Source organism: Ips typographus, linkage group LG6 (assembly GCF_016097725.1).
Source record: "Ips typographus isolate SLU linkage group LG6, UJ_Ityp_2.0, whole genome shotgun sequence".
Taxonomy (NCBI): domain Eukaryota; kingdom Metazoa; phylum Arthropoda; class Insecta; order Coleoptera; family Curculionidae; genus Ips; species Ips typographus.
The window spans coordinates 9471217-9491508 of NC_138427.1; the positions used below are offsets into that span (position 1 = coordinate 9471217).

The window sequence follows — 20292 nt, forward strand, 5'->3', positions numbered from 1 at the left end:
TAATCTTAAAAGGTTCTTTGCGGAATATTCTTATACGTATATATTGGACGAAAGTACTTTCCTCAAGTTATTGTAACAAGGGAAAAGATCAAGGTTGATTTATGTTGAATGGATTTTGATCACTCACATTGATAGCTAAATAATTGGTTGTACAGCAAGAGTGGATAAGATATGGACATTTTCAAATTTACCAGTCATCAACCTTAACGACTTCAATTGAACTGACAGTTAATTACAAAAATTGGAATTTACTTCCGGCTGGCTAGCCGGTGCAACAACACTAAATGGCATCGCCCTCAGATTTTCAATTGGCATCGTTAGCTTTAAAAGGGTTTATGCACCCCTAATGAGAACCGGAAACGTATTTCCTGGAAAGAACAAATAACCGTCTGGCTAAACAACAAACAATGGAACGGCAGGAAACTCAACAAGTTGGGGCGCGTAACCAGCTTCCGACACTTGTTGCCCCCTTAGCCGAAGCAATTTTTGTTATCAATACCGAAATTCCAACGTGTTTGTACGAGCGTAAGCTCGGAGCGCTCTCAAGTTAACTTTATCGCTACCCCGTGAGTCAGTAACGTGGAGACTTCATTACGAGTCAGTCGACAAGTGACGGACGACGGGTTCTGATTGGTCGGAGAGTTCAAAAAGTGTCTTTTTTGCGGTCGAAAGATTTTTTTTTCGAGAATCGAGGTGAGTTTTTGGTTTTTTATTTAAAAGCTTAAAGTGCGGTGGGGCATTAAAAATGCAATTAGTAGAGAAGCGCTTTGCAATTTTAAAGGGAGCGATTTCAACTGGAAACTTACATGAATCAATAGACCAGAAAAAAGTACAGTTTGTTGTATCAATTAACTTGATTAGAAAACATAACTGACCGTTATACGACACCCATGCGTTAGTTTAAATAAATAAAGACAAATGGGTATCATACCCTGGGCGATTGTGATAAATGATATTTTCAACGCATATCATTTTTCCCAGTATTCAACACATTTACTAATTAATAAACAATTTAATTTTGCGACTAATTTTAAATATTTTGTTTGAATTCAGTTCAACTACTTTATGTCAATTTCAGGTTATTCGTTTTATATTATTTATAGTTTTTTTAGTGCACACTATGAACAATGATTAAGTTGCTTGTAACAAACATGAAGTTGAAAGCAAAATTGGACTCTGCTTATCAATGACCCACTTTTGATAAGATGCAGATTAAATCTGTGACATTTTATAACCAACCTGATGCCAGTAAGGGTGAATTTGGTGTATTATCAATATCATTCTATTATTGCAATTCAATGTTTCAACTAGTTTCAAAACAAATTTTGTGTGCTGAGTTATACACAAAGTGGGTAGTGCAGAGGAATAAAACAAACATCTGACATTTCGCGGCTTTTTAAGATGTCAGGGGGCAAACGAAAAACAAAAAGGAAAACTTCCATTGTCCTCCGGAATCAAGCGACGTTCTCTTGTTCCGTCGCCCTTATTTCCTTCGAAACCTGATTATTAGGGAAGCCCAGGTGGAATTGCGGACAAAACGTTTATCCTTTTTTTTTCTCAACCAGAATAAAGCTCAGCAATTGAAAAGCCAACGTAATTAATAAAAGGGGTTTGTAGGACGATTGGGAAAACTTTCCAGGTCGGGGCTTCGCTGGTTGGATTATATTATCTTAACGTCCAGAGCTGGTGAATAAATGTTTTCGCAGGTCTTCTATTATGAGATCTCTAGCTAAATCAAGGGTCTTAGTTGCCTCCTTGGGATCTCTTTATAAAAATACAGCACAAGGTGACGTTTAAACTAACCTGAAAAAAGTTGTAACCATTTTTGAGTTGTAGCTTTATTCGTTTAACGTGTGATGATAATAACTAGTATAGTCATATCCTGTTCTATCAAATGTTACTAAAACAGTCCAGAAGTACTTACTATAATCAAAAGACTGGGCAAACACGGCTGTCCTGGATTAGAGAAGGGCCATACAACAATTTGACAGATGACCAAAAACTGACTATTAATTGTTTGTTTGGATATTTCATAGTTTTTAGAGCTTTTAAAGTCTTGACAGCGATATTTAACGTAAATTCAACTTTAGCCAAACAAAAAAAGTAAATAAAATCTCACTTGACGTCTTGTGTTATTCATATCGGGAGGAGTATTATGACATTTCGAGATGACTCCAAAGATGATCTGTCCACATATCACTTATAAGTGTTATGTGGATCTGTCAAAACTTTCGATACAAATAACATGCATTTTCTTATATCACTATCTAAAAAATTAAAATTGCAGCAAAAGTAGCGTTAAATTATGAATATACCGTGATTGTAGAACGGAGACTAGAAGAAAAGAAAGTTTAGACAAACATCACCTGTCAGTCAATAGTGATGTTAATTGATGAAATCAATGATACTGCTACCCACCTGGAGAGGATACATCCCCTTTAACACAAAAACACTTATTAGGTTAATTTCAAAGCAGAAAGTTTTTTTGCAATCAATCTTGGGTAATTGTGTTTGTTTCTACTGTTGTTAATTTAATGAAGCGTCCGAGAATGTTGTTTTCATTTCGCAGTGGCAATTAAGGCAGTTTTTTTTTTTGGTTTGACATGAAATACCTACGCGTTCCTCCAGAGACAAGGTAAAAAATGATTAAGGCCTAAATGAGCGACGCTTTTGTTTTATTCATGCGAAAGTCTTAAATCGGTTTTTCCTTGTTGACTTTAGGTAATTCGGATCTCTGGATGAGCCTGCGGCGTGCGTGGAATGTTTCTGCAGCAAATCTAACGGTAAATTGCTGGTTGACTTGATTAAACTGGATAAGTTATCTTAGATGATAAAATTTTATTGCTGGAGTGTAGATGAACACCAACAGCTTTGACTAGAAATTTTCAGCAAACTTTTTGCAACAAACGTAAACAAATAGCGGGGCAAAGCGGTTTTTCCTGTTCGCATCGGTCTAATGGAAAGTGATGAAGGCGCCTGGCATATACATATAAACAGGATAAATAACTGGAAACAACCCCTAATGGAATCGATGACGTCACTCTCTTCTTTCCATACTTCCAGAAAAGTCTCGAAACCCATTCCCACACACGAAACTATTAAATGACATCCTCGATAATAGAAAAAAATTCATAAAGTTTTCTTGAATCCGTGCTTCATTGTGCTAGGATATCGTGGAACATTAGCGCCGCCCCCGCTCTTTCACGGAACAACCTTCAATGAATAATGTGCCCCATATTTCCTGTTACATAATGTCATCCCTTAAAAAATACGCGGTATAAATTAATAACCGCTATTTGTTATTCTCGTAGTAAAAGGTCGATGTCGTATCTAATTACTGTACAAACAGTGCATACCAAATACACCAGTTTACGTGGAAGGATGAAATTTTAATTTACTCTAGTTAGAAAGAGAAATAACAGTTTATTTTTGTACGTGATTATTCAATACTGATGAATCAATGTTTACTGTATGTAATATAAATATGTTTAAATCAACTGCGGTCATGTGACTAATAGTCATAACATGTGACCGTAATATTTAAATAAAACCCAACTGTCACCTGACTAAGAGAGGATCTACTCGAAAATTGTATTCATCTAACCCGCGGGAAAGATAAGAAGAGTTATATTGTCATCAAGGCATTCTAGATGTATTTAGTGTTTTGTGTGTTGCCAATCATCATCTATTCAAATTAATTGTGTATTTATTTAAATAATTTACCTACCTACACACATAGAATTTTTGAATAAATTAGCTCAAATACTACACATACGAAGAGTGCAATAAAAGCTTCAATTAGTTTTACGGGCGTTTTAATGTTTCAAATTAATTTTAGAGTCGAACGCGCCCTTGAAGTGATAAACTAGCTCTATTCGATTAGAGCCACTTTGAGCACCTTTAACCCTTCAGCAATTAGTCTTGATGTTGTTAAAGTTCCTGGCTCTGTTCGAGAGTCAAAATTCACTTAAAAGGAGTTACTTTACGGTGAAAACGTTTAATTTTTGTAACTGAAGAAAGTTTCGTAACAAACACCGCGAGATGGTTTTCAGGAAAAGTTAAGTTGGTTAAACTAGCAACTCCAGAATCAACACATTCAATTCAATAGCACATTATCAATGAACTTGCCTCATTTTACATGTTCTAGAGTGTGAAAACCAGACTTTCTTAACCGATCACAAGCCACCAACAGTGAGACTTATGTTAGTATTCTCTACAAACAAAAACAAAATAACAATAATATTTTCAGGAATTATGCTGTCAAATTACAAGTTTAAATCTCAGTAGTCAGTGATGTGACAACTAGGATTGTTCTCAGAGGTCACGTGATATTTGGCCAATGGGTGTGTGATATTAATTGAACAATAAAAATTAATCAAACATTGAGATTTTATGATTGTTTTTAGCCACGTCACCTGGTTTAAAATCTACTAAATAAAAAAAAACCTTAAACAGACATTTAACGGACGTTGCACGTTAAATGTAATGTGGAAAATTGAACTCGTGTCAGTATAATAAACGTGTTAACTTCTTGGAACAGTCAACGTTCGTATTTTATACCATTTTCTTCGCTGTAAATTTTTTATATTTAAGTCCTGCTAGGATTTACTTTACTAAAGCAATTTCAGATCACAAGAGTGAATGAAATATATTTTTCCGGATTGGACTAGAGCTTAGTGGGTTAGAATAACATGGCGGATAATCGAATTGATGTGGATTTTTCCACTCTCTCGAGCAATAATTTTCTACCAAAATTATCCCATTTATCTATTTGCTTATACGCGAAGAAGACAGACAGGTTTATCCGGTTTACTGTCTGAGCCATTTAATACAACGGTTAACATGCACACTAGAAGTGATGCATTTAAATGACCTACCAAAACAATGCACAATATGTTGTCAGGTGTGAATGTTAAGCGGAAGTAAACACATCTGACGTGTTTCTAGCCTTTTAGATTATTAACTGGTGTTAAACTAGAATTCATAGAGTGGGAGAGGCTTTTGATTAATTAATATTCTCCATTTTGTTGCAGATGTGGAACCAAATTTTGTTGCTCTCGATGCTACAGTTCCTGTACATATCCACGAAATCCATAGAGACGAAAGAGGGGCCACTTTGGTTGCAACGTTTAGACGAGATGGGGCAGAGCGACGAAGACCTGGCCTATAACAATCTACGTGCAAGTGGTAAGTGGTGCTACGCATAATCAATTACCTAGACTTTTTATGAAATTATTCCAGATATAAGCATCAAAGAAAAACGAACGTTTCTATCGTCGCTCAAGTCATCGTCAGAGAAAAGGGCGCTGTCTATGCTGGCTCGCTGGGGTTCAATAAACACGGTGGGGAAAGAACGAAACCCCATCAGAAGCGGTTATCCCCCAAAAAGTTTCGACTCGATAAGGTAATAAGTATAACTAATCTTCAATATACTGCGTTGTTGCCTACTCGTAAATCCTGGATTTGTTTATCCCGTTTTCGATAGGACAAATCTCCGTTAGAAATCCTACAAAATATGTTGAAACGTTTGCGCCGACAACTTGTCGGATTTACTTGTTTGAAATGTTGTTGCCAATCAAATTGTTGCAAAACTCGTTGCCTTCATCGCTTTGACTCTAACCTAATATGGATATTTTTGTTCTAGTGCTCAAACGAGAAGCCGAATTCTAGGACAACCACTGCGATGGGGTTAAAAACCCTCTTAAAAGAGGATTATTCTAACCTAAAATATGTTTTAACCAAACAGGAAAAACGAACCAAAAATTTTCTTTTGTTGAAAATTTAATACATTTCTGCACCCTAACACAGTCATCAACTTGGCCCATATTTTAAGTTAATTAATTAATTACTAAACCAAAAGCAACATTTAGTAAGACTGATCCTATAATCAGAAAAAGGGCAAAAAAATTATTTTGGTCAAGTTGATAATTTTATTGTTATTTTATTATATAGTTTCAGTTTATCAAATTACACACTGTGTATGTGTAAATACTTAATGTTAACCAAAATATTATTGTAATCTTCCAATAAAAATATTTCAAGCAATTGAACGGAAATGAATGTCATTTAACGTATTACAAAAGTAGTGTTAGACAGAAATTGACTGTTAAGAATTTAAGACAATATACGAATTAATTTTTTGACAGGCATTTGATTCATTTTTTTCACGTCCTAACCCAAAAACACATTCTAGTTCAGTAATTTTAGAACCTTTGTAGGGGAGGATGATCCCTCGTGCAGATAACTGGAAATATCCTGCTAATGAAAACTGACTTTACAACTTTAAACATCTTTTCCGACCTAAACCCTTCCGTTTTCGTCATTTCACCCTGAAAAACGGAAAATGCCAGTTAAATTAACACAAGACCCTTTTTTTACAACAAGACCTAATTACACCTCCGGTTTTGTTGCAAAATAATTACAAGGGCGCGAAAAACTTTACCAAAAGTAATCCGCCAACTAATTACTTAGGTTTAATTAAAGTTGACTTTACGGAGGTGTGATGACATTTTGTTCCGTGAAAATGGACGTTCAAGTGGGACAAGGACGTAGGAAACACGGACAAGGTAATGCGGTTAGCCAGTTCAGTACAGTCACGTGATCTGTGCCGGCTAATCCTAAGCGAACGTCAATGTCAAGTTTGTCGATAATCAACGCCTACTTATAAAATAATGCAGAAAAACTGGAATTTAATGGCGGCGTTAGTGTTGTGTATTTTGTAATCATCCGTTAAGAAATAAAATCAAACATGTTGTTTTCAGTATAACTCATATTTACACTTATGCAGGTTTGGCAGCTATAATACTGAACATTGACAGCTCGTCCTATAAATTGGTTGTTAAAGGTGGAACAGAAAAGTTTTTTTTGAAATTTGACAGCTGTCACATGCCTGTACTAAATAAATTAGCGAGTCACGTGATAATTGTTACTCCCGTGGAGTAAGAGAGTTTGCATAGTTGCCAAGTAAATCAAACTAAAACATCTACAACAAAATAAGACAGGAAATGAATACCGAAATGAAATCCGTCCACGCTTTTGCATATTAAATAATATTAGGATACACAAATTGGCATTGCACATTACTTAATCGGTTTAGCAAATCTCGGCTATCCAGTTCGAAACTGCTCGTTAATTGGCTTAACGAATTTAACAGAGAGTCGTAGCTGCAAGCGCACTTGTTAGCGATTGTATATGAGGGAGAAACTGATTCGACCGGAGGAAAAGTTTCTTTTGGGATCGTTTTCAGCTTTTAACGAAGTTTGAACAGCTATAGTCGATTCGAAATATATTTAATTTGATGATTATGGGAGTTGCAGTTTAGTATGGCAACGTTGTTTATAAGTGTTATGTTTCACGTTTTTTGAACGTTTAAAGCTAAGATAAGTTGTTTGCTTATGTTTACTTCGTTATCTTACCTACATTGTACCTTTTGCATTTCCGTTACGTGTTTTTAAAAGTGAGTAAAGCTTGTAAAGGCAATTTAAACCCCGTAAACCGCCAAAGTAATAAAACGACGAAATTTGCCGCTTTTCGTCAGTCTTTTGCGGCTTAGAGAAGCGTAAAATGGGATGTTTCAAAGCGGTTTCAAAGCATTTTCAAATTTATCGCCTGTATTTCTTTAGCGAAGCCTAAACACAGCCAGCGCATTTGAATCTAGCTTAAGTCGGATGAACCTAAATAGATTAGCCACATGTTGTAATGTATTGCAGCAATGTTGCCAAGTGTATTAACTTTCCTGAATGTACTAACCTAAAAAATTGCACACCCACATACCGCGCATTGATATTAACTCCACTAATTAATATCGATTCGGGCTTAATAAGCATTGATATCTACTCCCAAGGGTATTAAACCCATAAATTATTACATCTCGGGACCTTCCATTTATATCTCAGATTACGCGATTATATTGAAACAGCCTCTTACGCACGTGATTGTTCATATTTAAACTTCTGGATCATAAATTTAGAACGTCTGGATTAGCTCAATTGTTTCGACTAGACCTGTTCCAATAAAGTAGATTTCGCTATAGCCAGTTTTTCCAGAATTAAGTGCAATTTTATGACGCTTGCCAGTGCGATGATAAGGACGAATACAATTCAAAATTGCTTTTTCCTGGCACTTATATGAACAGAAAACGGGCTTTCTAATGTAATGGGTCATGTGACCAACTATCAAATTAAATTACATCCACTGACACCTGTCACTTACTAAAAACCATACATTGCGTTCGTTTTGACGCAAATTGAATGTGACGTCACGATGACGTAATTTGACAGTTATTTTCATTACAGTTTAGTTAAATTACGTCATCTTGACGCTAGATTTTGCTCTGCTCCCTGCCATTAGTGAATTTCAATATGGCCGTTCACACGAGACTGTATATTTACTTTTACTTAAATCCTTTCTCAAATCCTCTCGTATTGAAATTAGCTACGTCTTAGAAGAAAAGACAAGGTGCAGGGGGTTGTGTGTGGGAAAAGCTTTCAGTATAGACACATGTTCTTTGAGCCATCATGGCCGCAGAATGGATTAAGCAACCGAATGCGTCTCAACGTTATTAGTGCTCGTTTTAATGTGAAAGGTTTATTATATGCGAATATACAGAACTAGCCCGACTTTGCATAGTTTTGTCATTCTACAGGGGTCGTTACAAAAACTGTACATGGGCTGTGTTAATGTTGATTTTGTTGTACGAAGACGTATACATGATGGCCCCACATATTAATTCAACATTAATTTCCAGAAGGCAAACAGTTACAGTCGTGGAGTTTTGCAAACTCAAACACACTCTTCCGTATGATATCTTACAGTCACTATTTACTTCAGCTAATTAAAAACTTTTTAGAAATGATCGATATACGGATTTTCAATTGCATGGCACAGTGACGCAATCGACGATCTGTTTTATCAATTAAGGAATAATATGCTAATGTGTCCCATTAGAGAAAACCATTATTAGACACATGCAAAGATACAACTAGGCCACTTAAAATCAGTCGGCCAGTTATCGATGGAGTGAGTGAACATGCTGTTTCGGACTAAATCCAGAAATGACCGTGGCTTTTTGTTGGTTCTCGTTTGGTTCATTCTTGATACTGTAACTTCGCAAGAAGGTGAGTTTATTTAGTACTAAGTTAGGTTAGGTTTAAGTATATTTTGCGTCAGTAAGAACTTCAGACCTACGCAGAGGTATATATACAAATTTGAAAATTTTACCTAGAAAACCTGTGGTAAGAAGAGAGAAACATTTATTAAAAATCAATGAGTTTACAGAGATGACAATGGAACGCAGTCGGTCACATGACTTTATCAGAAAGACTGTCTGTGATTAACGTCGCTTTGGCAGACTGACATATGTCACTTACACTGTATGTCCCATCTTTGTCTTTCTCATTGAGTTTTAATGCTTTCTCTCTTCTTATCACTGGGCCAGTCTAAATCGTAGTTGACTGTTAAAAAAAATGGCGGCATAAATGTCAAATTTAACCCCAAAAGAAATTCTGTTAAAAACACTAAACAGATTTTTAGTGAAAAGTTAATTATTTTTGCACTGTTTGAGTTAAAATGTTTGTATGTGTCTTAGATGTTGCCCCATCCTCTCATATAATCGACTTGCTAAAAGCGGCGGACTTCGAGGAAGCCTCTGAGGACGTTAAACTCGTCCAGGGACCATGCACCAATAATACATCTGACTCGGACGAAAGGTCAGTCCTTTTTGAAAAGAAGCTTATTTCCAGCTACAAAAATAATTCAATCATGTCCGTCTCTGAATTCGTTCTATTGTGCTCAGTTTTTTGAAGAGCGAACGAAATGGAACCGGAGCGGGAAGGTAAATTTAATATTTTTTTCCAATTACAGCCTACAGCGGGCATACAGATGGACCGGTCGGGGCGCGATTTCGCTCAGCACGGAAAATCATTTTCCGCGAGGTTTCCCGACGGACTTTTCTATATTAATGATCGCCCGACCTACAAAAGGTACAATTACTGTTAACCGTTTCAATTTACCTGAACTCAGCATAAGATCATTTTTAATATAGGATCATCGTTTCCACTGTTGACCATTTACAGCGATGAGGGTGACGAGCAATTGTCAGTTTCGATCGGCAGGGATGTCAGTTTGTATTACGAGGATATGGAGGAATTGCCTGAAGAAGGAAATTACATGACATTTGACGTGTCTATGGATGATGAGCTGTTAGTAACTTTCCTTTTCCTAAGGAATAAAGTTTGTTAAACCAAAATACTTTTTCCAGGTGGCATAGTATAGCTTTTAGTATCAAGGGCGACTCGGTTAGTTTGATTTTAGATTGCGACACAATCGTAACTAAATCTTTGGCGAGAGGCTCTTCTTCCACCCTTAACAACCGAGGGCTAATTACTATTGGACACAAATTAATGGTGGATGAACATTATAAGGTTGAATTACAAATTTTTGGTAGGGAATCTGGTATAAAACTAACTAATTGGTTTAGGGTGATGTTTTTTTACTGGAAATTGCCGACAGACCCGACGAAGCCTACGAATTGTGCCATCGCTATTCCAGTTGTTTAAAATCGAATAAAGTCGAAGATCAAGAGTTAAGTAATGCAGAAAATACAGGTCAGTTTATTCAAAAACAAAAAAATAAACTTAAAGCGTGTGTGACAGTTGGTGATTTACGCAAATGCATGAACTAGCTACAACCAGTTATGCAACCATACATACAAAGTTATAACCCATCTATGTACAAGACACTGCCTTTTTGACAGTTTTCAGTTAGCGCGTAGCAAAGAAATATCATTAACGTTTAATTCACAATTAATTAAAAATAACAATTACGATATAAATAGTTGTTTCAGTGAAAAATAAGACAAATAGTATATTTTCAACAGTAAGTTCTGCACATCAGTTTTAGGTGAATATGGTAAAAAAAAGCAACGTTGCCATTAACACCACACGTGCTTTAAAATATCGGAAAAATTACAGTTACTTTCATTAAAAGTTTAACATCACAATTCCATTAAAGAAATTGTTTGTGTGTGTGAGATTAATTTTTGAAAAGCGGTGACAGGGAAGGGTGTTAAAAATCTTTTATATTTTACGATCGCGTGCAATGATTATGGATTTGTTACTCCATAATTTATGATTTTATTATTACATTGGTGCTGTTTTACTACTGATTTTGCCCAATTAACAATTGCCTAACAAGAACTAGAACACAAACACTATACGAATATGACGTGTGTAAGATGGGGGGAGAGAAAACTGGGGTTGATCGATTTAGGTTGGTAATTAATCGAAAGTTAAGGGTGAAATTGGGTTCTCATTATTTATTATCTCGCGTTCTTGATATGTATACAGAGTATACCCACGTAACAGGGAGGAAATAAACGTTTCAAAGAAATCGACTTATTTTGTATTGAAGCTTATTTTATTCATGGATTTATTTTAAGGTACAAATTCACTTTTGGTTGAAATTGGATCTAACAGTCAAGGACATTTGTTGGAAACTGGGTCTATTAGTTCAAATGTAGACTTACTAAACAATCAAAAATTGGACAGCTATGTAGTGGAAAACAGCGAAAACCTAATCGGTCCTGATTTTAACAGTTCATACCATGAATTTGTCAATGAATACTCCACCATTAATCCTACAGTAGAAAACTCCGTAAGTTGTATTACAGTACATCTTTAAACTTTAAAGTAACCCACTTAATATTATACAGAGTTTGAGTGATAATACAGACTTGCCTACAACGACAACACAGCCTTATTACAACCCATATCGTGGCCCTCCCGGTCCTAGGGGTTATCCGGGACCCCCGGGAATACCGGGTCCTCAAGGCCCTAAGGGCGACCCAGGCAGGCGCGGTTTTGATGGCACCGGGGGAATCCCCGGACCTCCAGGACACGTTTTTATGATTCCCGTTAGTTTTCAATCTATTTGGATAAACCGGCGATTTACTAAAACCTGCGCTTTCCCTCTAGATTAATCAGCAGGGTAACGAAAAAGGTCCGGACAGCAACGTGGAAGCGTTCAGACAGATGCTATCCCAGCACATGGTAGTAACAGGGCAATAAAAGGGGGGATATATCAAATGCAGATTATCGAAAATTTGTTTCAGGTGTCTATGAGGGGGGCCGAAGGTCCCATGGGATTGACAGGTGTCCCAGGCATGCAGGGCCCTCCAGGGCCTGAAGGCCAAAAAGGGGAACCGGGAGACGTTGGGGAGCAAGTAAGTAGTTAACCACATCACAGAATGTAAAGTCGGTAAAAACAACTTTCGGTAATTGTTGGTGTGTTAAAATGTCTTAAAGAGTTTAAAATCACAAAATATGATTGTGACGTGCATAAAAAGAAATCTGAAATTATCTATACATATTGTCGAATGAATATTGAAGTTAAGATCGGGTGTGTGGGTGGTTTTCTCGTTAAATTTATCGTGTTCATGAAAAGGGTGTTGCACAGGTGGCATGTACTTCGTCGATACTTACTAAATAATGAACATCTCAACTACAACGTTGTTTAAGTTAATTACAAGCTTTGGCTGATTATAAGTTGAACGACCAACGTTTCTTAATGCAACAACCTCTCAATTTTGTAGGGTCCGAGAGGTCTGATAGGCAATTTAGGTCCACCGGGCCATCAAGGTCGTCGAGGACAGCCTGGACGTGACGGTGAAAGGGGATTAACAGGTACTTTAAAGCGAAATAGCACAATTTTTTCTGGGATTTCGACGAATTTTACGCAAACACCATCCATCCGATTTATCCGGAAAAACTATAATAGATGGAATAGAGCGTAACGTTTCGAAGAGGTAATTAACAGTGATTGTGTCGTCAAATACGGCAGATTATAAAGCTTTCGGACATCCGATGAGAGGACGAGCAAAATGTAATTTTTTTACGTTACGACGTATTGTTTATTGAAATTGACTTTAATTTTTCTCGTGTCGTCGTACACAACGAATACTACAAGCAATAATTAGTTTAAATAAATAAAATGTCTATACAGAAACATCTATCGAAATTACTATTTAGGTCCACCGGGTGCCAAAGGCGAACAGGGTCTAATTGGCTTACCAGGACTACCCGGTGACAAAGGTGACCGCGGTTTGCCTGGTTCATCAGGTGAAACAGGTGCTCCTGGCCACGATGGAATACCAGGGGATGACGGCGCTACCGGTCCCCCGGGTCCAGCCGGAGAAATGGTAAGCACGTTTATTATTATTTCCTCCGAATGTTGTGCATGTGACTTAAATTTAATAACTCGTTTCGGACTGGAAATGATGTTAAACACCCTTCGTGCGGCGACTTATTAAAGTTAAACGATGAGTAACGTAATCCGGAGATACGGGATAACCTTTAAGGGTTCTGTCCCTTTCAATAAAGACGACGTGCGGTCTTAGACCGACACTCATTTCTGGAAAACGTTTTTCGACGAAGGTCTCTAATGTAGGATGTCATATTATGTATACAGGTGGGATATATGATGGCTTCAAAGTGAGGGAGGCGAAAAGACTGAAATTTTAAGTCCATACTTATTTACACGTGTCGAAAGTGATATGAATGAAGTTGAACGACACCTACATTGAGATGTAGGGCACAAAAACTCAAATATTCTCTACCACCCTTAAGTCTATTAATCGCGTTAATTCAAAACTATTCAAACCGGTTCCATTTATATTAATATAAACATTATGCACTAGGCAAAAGTCAATTAATGTGGGTTGAAGATAGGGAAATTTATGTCCTTTCCCCTATTTCAGAGTAAATTCCTAAATATCACCTATAGATCTTGTAATATCCAACTTAATCTTTAAAAGACAGCGGTGTAGGCGTAAATTGAGTTAAATACGTTTATTTACAACTATTACAGCCCTTCGCATTAGTCGATAGAAAAATAATTTTTAACAAAATCTTTTAACTGTGGTGGTAAAGTCGTTTTTGGTAAGGGGGATCTTATTTCATATTTAAAAACAAGCAAAACGTATTTCATTATTTTTTAAAAATACTCAATTTAGGTCCAAAAAAATGGTAATAAAAGACTACATTGTTTGAAAATCTAGCCAGTATGCTATCGACCAATGAACGATAAGAAAAAAAAATGATTCATATTGTTTTAGGTCCCCTAACTAGTGTATGTTTATCTTTCTCTATTAAACGTCTTTGAAACAGTACGGCCATACTCTAGTTTTGAACTTGCTAAACAATTAGACACTCCAATTAACGTATTCTGTCATTATACCGCATTTTCCAATTAACAAAATCATTCCTGCACAGGAAGAGAGAGCTTTGTCAACGAACTACACGCAATAACCAATTTTTTATCAAAAAAACTGTTAAAATTAAAAAAACAAATGGTAGTTCTAACCTAATTTTGTCCTACCATTGCCTGACGATGACAGTTTCTTAAAGTTTCCAGTAACCTAACCTAATGACGCGCGAAATTATATTTCTGTTCCAATTGACTAAAACTCTTCTGATTATCACTGTACTTTGTAATTTTTCAGGGTCCTCGTGGATTTTCAGGACCTCGTGGTATTCCAGGACTACCGGGCAATCCGGGAATTCCCGGAGGAGAAGGCCCTCAAGGCATTAAAGGACACCAGGGCCCCACTGGCCCGAGCGGTCCTCCTGGCCAAAGCGGATCCCCCGGTCCAGCGGGGCCCACCGGTCCGCAGGGTTCTTTAGGGCCCACAGGGATTGCCGTAAGTTTTTCGTTTTATGTTATTAATAGTTTCGGAGCGGTTAATTACTGGCGAACACAAGTATAATATGTCCGATCCGTGATTCCGGACGCGTGTGTGTATATGTTTGACATCATAAATGGGTCTCGACACCACTTCAGGGCGAAATTAATTATTGATTGCAATTTCTGGCGTGATTGGAGGTGCGGAGGAGATGTTATCTGTCTGATTCAGATGCACGTAGATCGAAAAAACTATACAATTAGTCATCAGGCTTTAGATAAAATACTTAAACCAAACAACCTATAAGATGATATTATTGTACGTCACTTCCCGTTATCGCAAAACCTGTTATTTTGGTAAGACCATAGAATCTTTACATAAACTTCCCTAGAACTAACCTTATGCTCTTTGCTGTTAAATTTAGCTCAGAATCTTTCTTCAAGGAAATCCGTCTCATTTAAAGGGTAGCTGATTAATGACGCATTTGTAGCCTAATAATAATCTACATAGTGTCAGTATCAGCTAAATGGACTTATTTTAACATGAATGAACAAAACACATTTGACTAATGATGGTCAGTGACAAGTTTTGAAACGTTCTCCTTATTGTTTGTATATCAGGAGCCAAATTTTATACATCTACAACAATTTTGTTCCTCCGTACGTTTTCTAAGTTGTAAAACGCGCTGAACAATAGAACTAGCAAATATCCGGTGCCCGGATTTAAACCTCGTTACTTTAATTGTGACTCGTCTCTCTATAAAATTAGTAATTCCGGAAAGCTGATGGGAAAACTTCTTTATTGTTCTCTATGAAGCTTATTAAGTAAACAATACTAAAAAGGGACTTGTAAAGTCGAGTAGCTAAAATTACAACTAAGACCCGTCCCTTTCGTTGTATAAGGACGCCCACTTTGATTCACACTGTACCGGTTTTAATGACGTATTCTCGTACAGGGTCCTCCAGGTAAACCGGGTTTGGCTGGTTTGCCCGGCGCTGAGGGTCTTCCAGGACCTTCTGGTCAACCAGGTTCACCAGGATTGAAAGGTGAAACTGGAATTCAAGGACCTCAGGGTTCTATTGGTTTTCCTGGACCTAGAGGAGTCAAAGGTGATGAAGGGAAAAGAGGATCTTCAGGAGACAAGGGTGATAAAGGAGACAGAGGATTAGAAGGAGAGAAAGGCGATTTCGGGCCGAAGGGAGAACAAGGCCCTCAAGGACTACAAGGAGCGGCAGGCTTGGAAGGGTCCGAAGGACCTAAAGTATGTATTGAACACTTAACAACCGTCACTGATAATTTCACCATTTGGAAAGGGTTTTGAAGGGCCTAGAGGCGAAGTTGGCCAAATTGGCCCTCCAGGAGAAAAAGGCAAAGAAGGTTATCGTGGATTTCCTGGATATCCAGGAGCAACTGGTGACAAAGGCGAAAAGGGGGCTACTGGCAAACATGGACTTCCTGGTGAAAAAGGAGAACGGGTAAAATCTGTAACACCTACTCTACATCAACCATAACAAATCTATTTTTTCATCAAAGGGTCATCCAGGACTACCAGGTGATCGAGGTGAAACGGGTCCTAGGGGTTTCAGAGGAATGAGGGGGCGTCGCGGTCGAGAAGGTCAAACCGGCCCTAAGGGTGATACAGGTCAACCGGGACCGCCCGGTCCTCAGGGTGAAGTTGGCGCACCAGGAAACGAAGGTTCTAGAGGATTTACTGGGGCTCCCGGTCCGCCAGGAAATAACGGCAAAGATGGCATTCCTGGACCACATGGAGAACGTGGACCACCGGTGTGATTTTTAGAGTATTTGTGCTCTTGCAAGCAAGTCTATGGGCTTTTATTTAGGGTGAAGCTGGTTCTGCTGGAGCCGTAGGCCTTCCTGGAGTGATTGGACCACCAGGAAACACAGGAGAGCCCGGACCGATTGGAGAACCGGGTACTCCAGGTACGTACCCTTGTTTTTGCGCATTCACAACAATCATATACATATTGAATGTATAACAACAGGTACACCAGGAATGCCGGGAGAACCAGGTCCACCTGGAGATGCAGGAAAAGAAGGTCATCCTGGTCCAGTAGGACCGGAGGGAAAGCCTGGAATACCTGGCCCACCAGGTCTACCAGGATTTCCCGGAGAACGAGGCCATAACGGTCTTACCGTAAGTAGTCTGTCTAAAAAGTTAAACATCACAAGTTTGTGAAATATTTGACAATTACCCTGAAGCTGTCAATATGCAAATAAAATAATGATTTCTCTCAACTAACTGACCAACAGTAGATTATTTTAATAAATGTTTAAAATATGTTTTAAAAAGGGAATGCCTGGTCTGAAAGGAGACACTGGTCCTATGGGACTTCAAGGACCTCAAGGCGACAAAGGAGCACAAGGAGAACCAGGTCAGCAGGGTCCACAAGGTCCTGAAGGACGAAAAGGACCTCCAGGTAATGTATTACTACTTTATTTATAAAATACTAGTCTATTAGGTATTTTATTCATAAGGATCGCGAGGACCTGGAGGAGGAAAAGGTGAAAGAGGCGAACCTGGTTTACCAGGAATAGCGGGACGTGATGGCGCTCCAGGAGCTAAAGGACCGGAAGGACCACCGGGACCAGTTGGACCACCTGGTGAAGACGGAGATAAGGTAAAAGTTGCTCGAATTAACTCATGATTTTGTATTACATTTTTGTCAAAGGGAGACGTTGGTCCACCGGGAGAAAAAGGTTTTAAAGGATCTAAAGGCGAGTACGGGCCTGTGGGAAGTCAAGGTCCTCCTGGTTCAAGAGGAGAACCCGGTCAACCAGGTGCAGTAGGTGAACGAGGTCCCCCAGGTGAAATTGGTCGAAGAGGTATCAAAGGAGAGCAAGGTCCCATGGGAACTTTAGGACCACCAGGTTTGACACTTTAACTCTAAGTTTTTTATGAATACAACTTAAGAATTTACGTAGGAGCTACCGGTCCTCAAGGATTACCAGGACCGCCAGGAATTAAAGGAGAAATAGGTTAAAACCGTTAATTTGAAATATCATAGTTTTGTCTTTGCAACCTAATTTTAGGTGATGTGGGCCCCTTGGGAGCTCCAGGACCGGCAGGGTCTCCTGGTGAGCAAGGCCCCCGAGGGCCAAAAGGGCTCGAAGGTTTGCCAGGTCCTTTAGGCCCAGAAGGATTGCAAGGTGTGTAATTAAGAAGAGGTGTTATCATTAAAACTAACTTTTAAATTTTTGGTCCCAAGGTCCAAAAGGAGAAGATGGGCTTCAAGGTTCTCCAGGTCCTCCTGGACTCGAAGGAAAACCAGGAGACGTGGGAGCTCAAGGACAAAAGGGCGAACAGGGTAAAGCAGGCATTCAAGGCTCGCCAGGACCAAGAGGACCTCCAGGAATAGAGGGCTCAAAGGGACCACCAGGTTAAGATTTTAACGAGTGTTATCGTTAATGGGGAACCTTATTGTTTTATTAGGCCCAACCGGCTTCCCTGGTCCACGAGGCGAACAGGGATTACCTGGCCTAAAAGGAGAACCGGGTCAAGACGGAGAGGATGGCAAAGAAGGGCCTACCGGCCCACCTGGAGATGTAGGTCCCATCGGTCCTTTGGGAGCTCCTGGACCACCTGGACGACCTGTAAGAAATATAATTTGTATTTCTAGCTCTAATATTGTGTAAAGAAGTTTAGTTATAGTAGGTATGTTTAAAGTTTGATCTGTATTTTAGGGTGAAGAAGGACCCGCAGGATTACAAGGAAGTGCAGGTTTACCAGGTGAAAAGGGTGACAAAGGAGCCATTGGTCCATTAGGATCAGCTGGTCCTCCGGGTCCCCAAGGACTGCCCGGCCCTCAAGGGCTAGTAGGTCTGAGGGGAGCACCCGGAGCTGCGGTAATTTTATTCACACTTTTAACAACTCGCATCGCTATTTTGAGTCTTTTAGGGTGAAAATGGAGCTCCCGGTGCCCCAGGTTTAATCGGTGCGCCTGGAAAAATTGGAGAAACCGGTCCCAGAGGACAAAAGGGCGACAGAGGTAGGCGTGGTCCTAAAGGTCACCGGGGAGAAGTGGGATTGAACGGTTTGAAGGGTGACGAGGGAGAAAGAGGTGAACGAGGGCTCAAAGGTGATCGAGGTCCTGACGGTCCCAAAGGCAATACCGTAAGCTACATTGCTGTAAATATTTATTGTATACTATAAAAGGACTATGCAGGGTCCACCAGGACCAATAGGCTTGAAAGGTAGTGAAGGACCGCAAGGGCCGCCTGGAGTGGAGGGACCACCCGGCCCTAAGGGCTCGGAAGGACCAACAGGTCCTAAAGGAGAATCTGGGCCACCAGGACCTGTTGGTCTCCCTGGACCTGCTGCTGACATGCCTTTGGTACCACCTGAATTATTGTTTCAATTGCAAGAGTCTGCGGGAGGTGCCAATAAAGGCATAACCCGAAAAAGGCGAAATGTGGAAGAGTTGATGTAAATTTTTTCCAATTATTTTATCGAACATACTTAAATGGATAATTTATTAGATCAAACCTTGAAGAAGAGGATACTCAAACGGTCAATCAAAACGACATTAACGTGAAATTTCTGGACATGTACTCGACTATTTACTCAATGAGACTGGAGTTAGAACATGAACGGAAACCTTTAGGAGGTCGAGAAAACCCTGCTAAAACTTGCAAAGACTTGTACTACGCTCATCCTTATTTAGAAGATGGTAAAATGAGTTTTTACCACTCGGACATAGGGTTGTGACTTATATTTTTGATAGGCTGGTACTGGATTGACCCTAATCTCGGTATGATTGACGACGCCATTTACGTATTTTGTAATTTAACTGCCCATGGAGAAAGTTGCGTGTTTCCTGACGTTCAGACGTCTAATTTGCCCGAACTACCTTGGAAGAAAGAAAGTCAAGTTGATCAGTGGTTTTCTGGATTTTCTGACGGATTTAAAGTGGGTATTATTTAAACGGTGTGATTCTAGAAGAAATGGAGAACGTTGGTTCTAGATAACTTACGATGGGGTTGGAGTAGTTCAAATGGCATTTTTACGACTATCTTCAGAAATGGGTTATCAGAACTTTACTTACTCGTGCGTAAACAGTATAGCTTGGTTTAACATCCAATCAGAAGAATTGGATTTGGCTGTAAAGTTAATGGGAGCAAATGAGCACGTTTTTAATTCAAACGGTTAGTTTGAAACATACATGTTCCAATAACTACTTATGTTTATTTATAGATTCAAAACTCAACGTGTTATTAGACGGCTGCAAACTGCGTAAAGGTAAGTCAGAGACTATTTTCTCCGTAAATACTACGAAATTGGATCAATTGCCTTTGACGGACTTTTATCCCCTTGACTACGGAGCACCTAATCAAGCTTTTGGGTTCACCGTCGGCCCTGTTTGCTTTAAATAAGTTTTTTTGTATTGTTTTAGCACTCTTTTGTTGACTAGTTAGGTGTAAATGTGATATATTTTTAAGACTTTTTGTAATTAACTTATAATTAAATTTAAATAATAAACGATGCCGGTGTCAATAAAAGTTTATAGAATATTTTCTCATGCTTGAAACTACTTTACATTTATTCTTAAACCTATAAAAGGTAAAAAACAAAATCAACTATGCTGCTATGTGTTGGT

General features: G+C 38.8%; 2 protein-coding genes across 2 annotated transcripts; both read left to right on the forward strand.

The window, feature by feature from the left end:
* Nucleotides 1-239: 239 nt before the first annotated feature.
* Nucleotides 240-6149, forward strand: LOC145730311 (uncharacterized). Its single transcript, XM_081981479.1, has 4 exons — nt 240-693; nt 5034-5187; nt 5242-5404; nt 5645-6149. The coding sequence occupies exons 2-4, from the start codon at nt 5034-5036 to the stop codon at nt 5691-5693; spliced, it is 366 nt and encodes a 121-aa protein (XP_081837605.1). The 5' UTR covers nt 240-693; the 3' UTR covers nt 5694-6149.
* A 2813-nt stretch (nt 6150-8962) lies between these two features.
* LOC145731119 (uncharacterized) lies at nt 8963-20204 on the forward strand. Its single transcript, XM_081982739.1, has 32 exons — nt 8963-9116; nt 9587-9707; nt 9862-9980; nt 10043-10199; nt 10259-10421; nt 10478-10604; nt 11438-11652; nt 11711-11911; nt 11973-12047; nt 12110-12220; nt 12590-12680; nt 13026-13195; nt 14498-14695; nt 15633-15938; nt 15991-16152; nt 16211-16462; nt 16519-16618; nt 16681-16832; nt 16989-17115; nt 17174-17316; nt 17368-17566; nt 17621-17674; nt 17729-17845; nt 17905-18075; nt 18129-18289; nt 18380-18541; nt 18594-18809; nt 18862-19121; nt 19175-19365; nt 19420-19604; nt 19660-19840; nt 19890-20204. Exons 1-32 carry the CDS (start codon nt 9029-9031, stop codon nt 20066-20068), a joined length of 5154 nt encoding a protein of 1717 aa, XP_081838865.1. The 5' UTR covers nt 8963-9028; the 3' UTR covers nt 20069-20204.
* The last annotated feature ends 88 nt before the right edge of the window (nt 20205-20292 follow it).

Coding starts and splice junctions, on each gene's coding strand:
- LOC145730311 (XM_081981479.1), top strand. CDS start 5,034: ATGTGGAACCAAATTTTGTTGCTCTCGATGCTACAGTTCCTGTACATA. Junction 5,188..5,241: donor TAACAATCTACGTGCAAGTG/GTAAGTGGTGCT, acceptor AAATTATTCCAG/ATATAAGCATCAAAGAAAAA. Junction 5,405..5,644: donor AAAAGTTTCGACTCGATAAG/GTAATAAGTATA, acceptor TTTTTGTTCTAG/TGCTCAAACGAGAAGCCGAA.
- LOC145731119 (XM_081982739.1), top strand. CDS start 9,029: ATGCTGTTTCGGACTAAATCCAGAAATGACCGTGGCTTTTTGTTGGTT. Junction 13,196..14,497: donor CGGGTCCAGCCGGAGAAATG/GTAAGCACGTTT, acceptor GTAATTTTTCAG/GGTCCTCGTGGATTTTCAGG. Junction 18,290..18,379: donor CTGGACCACCTGGACGACCT/GTAAGAAATATA, acceptor TCTGTATTTTAG/GGTGAAGAAGGACCCGCAGG.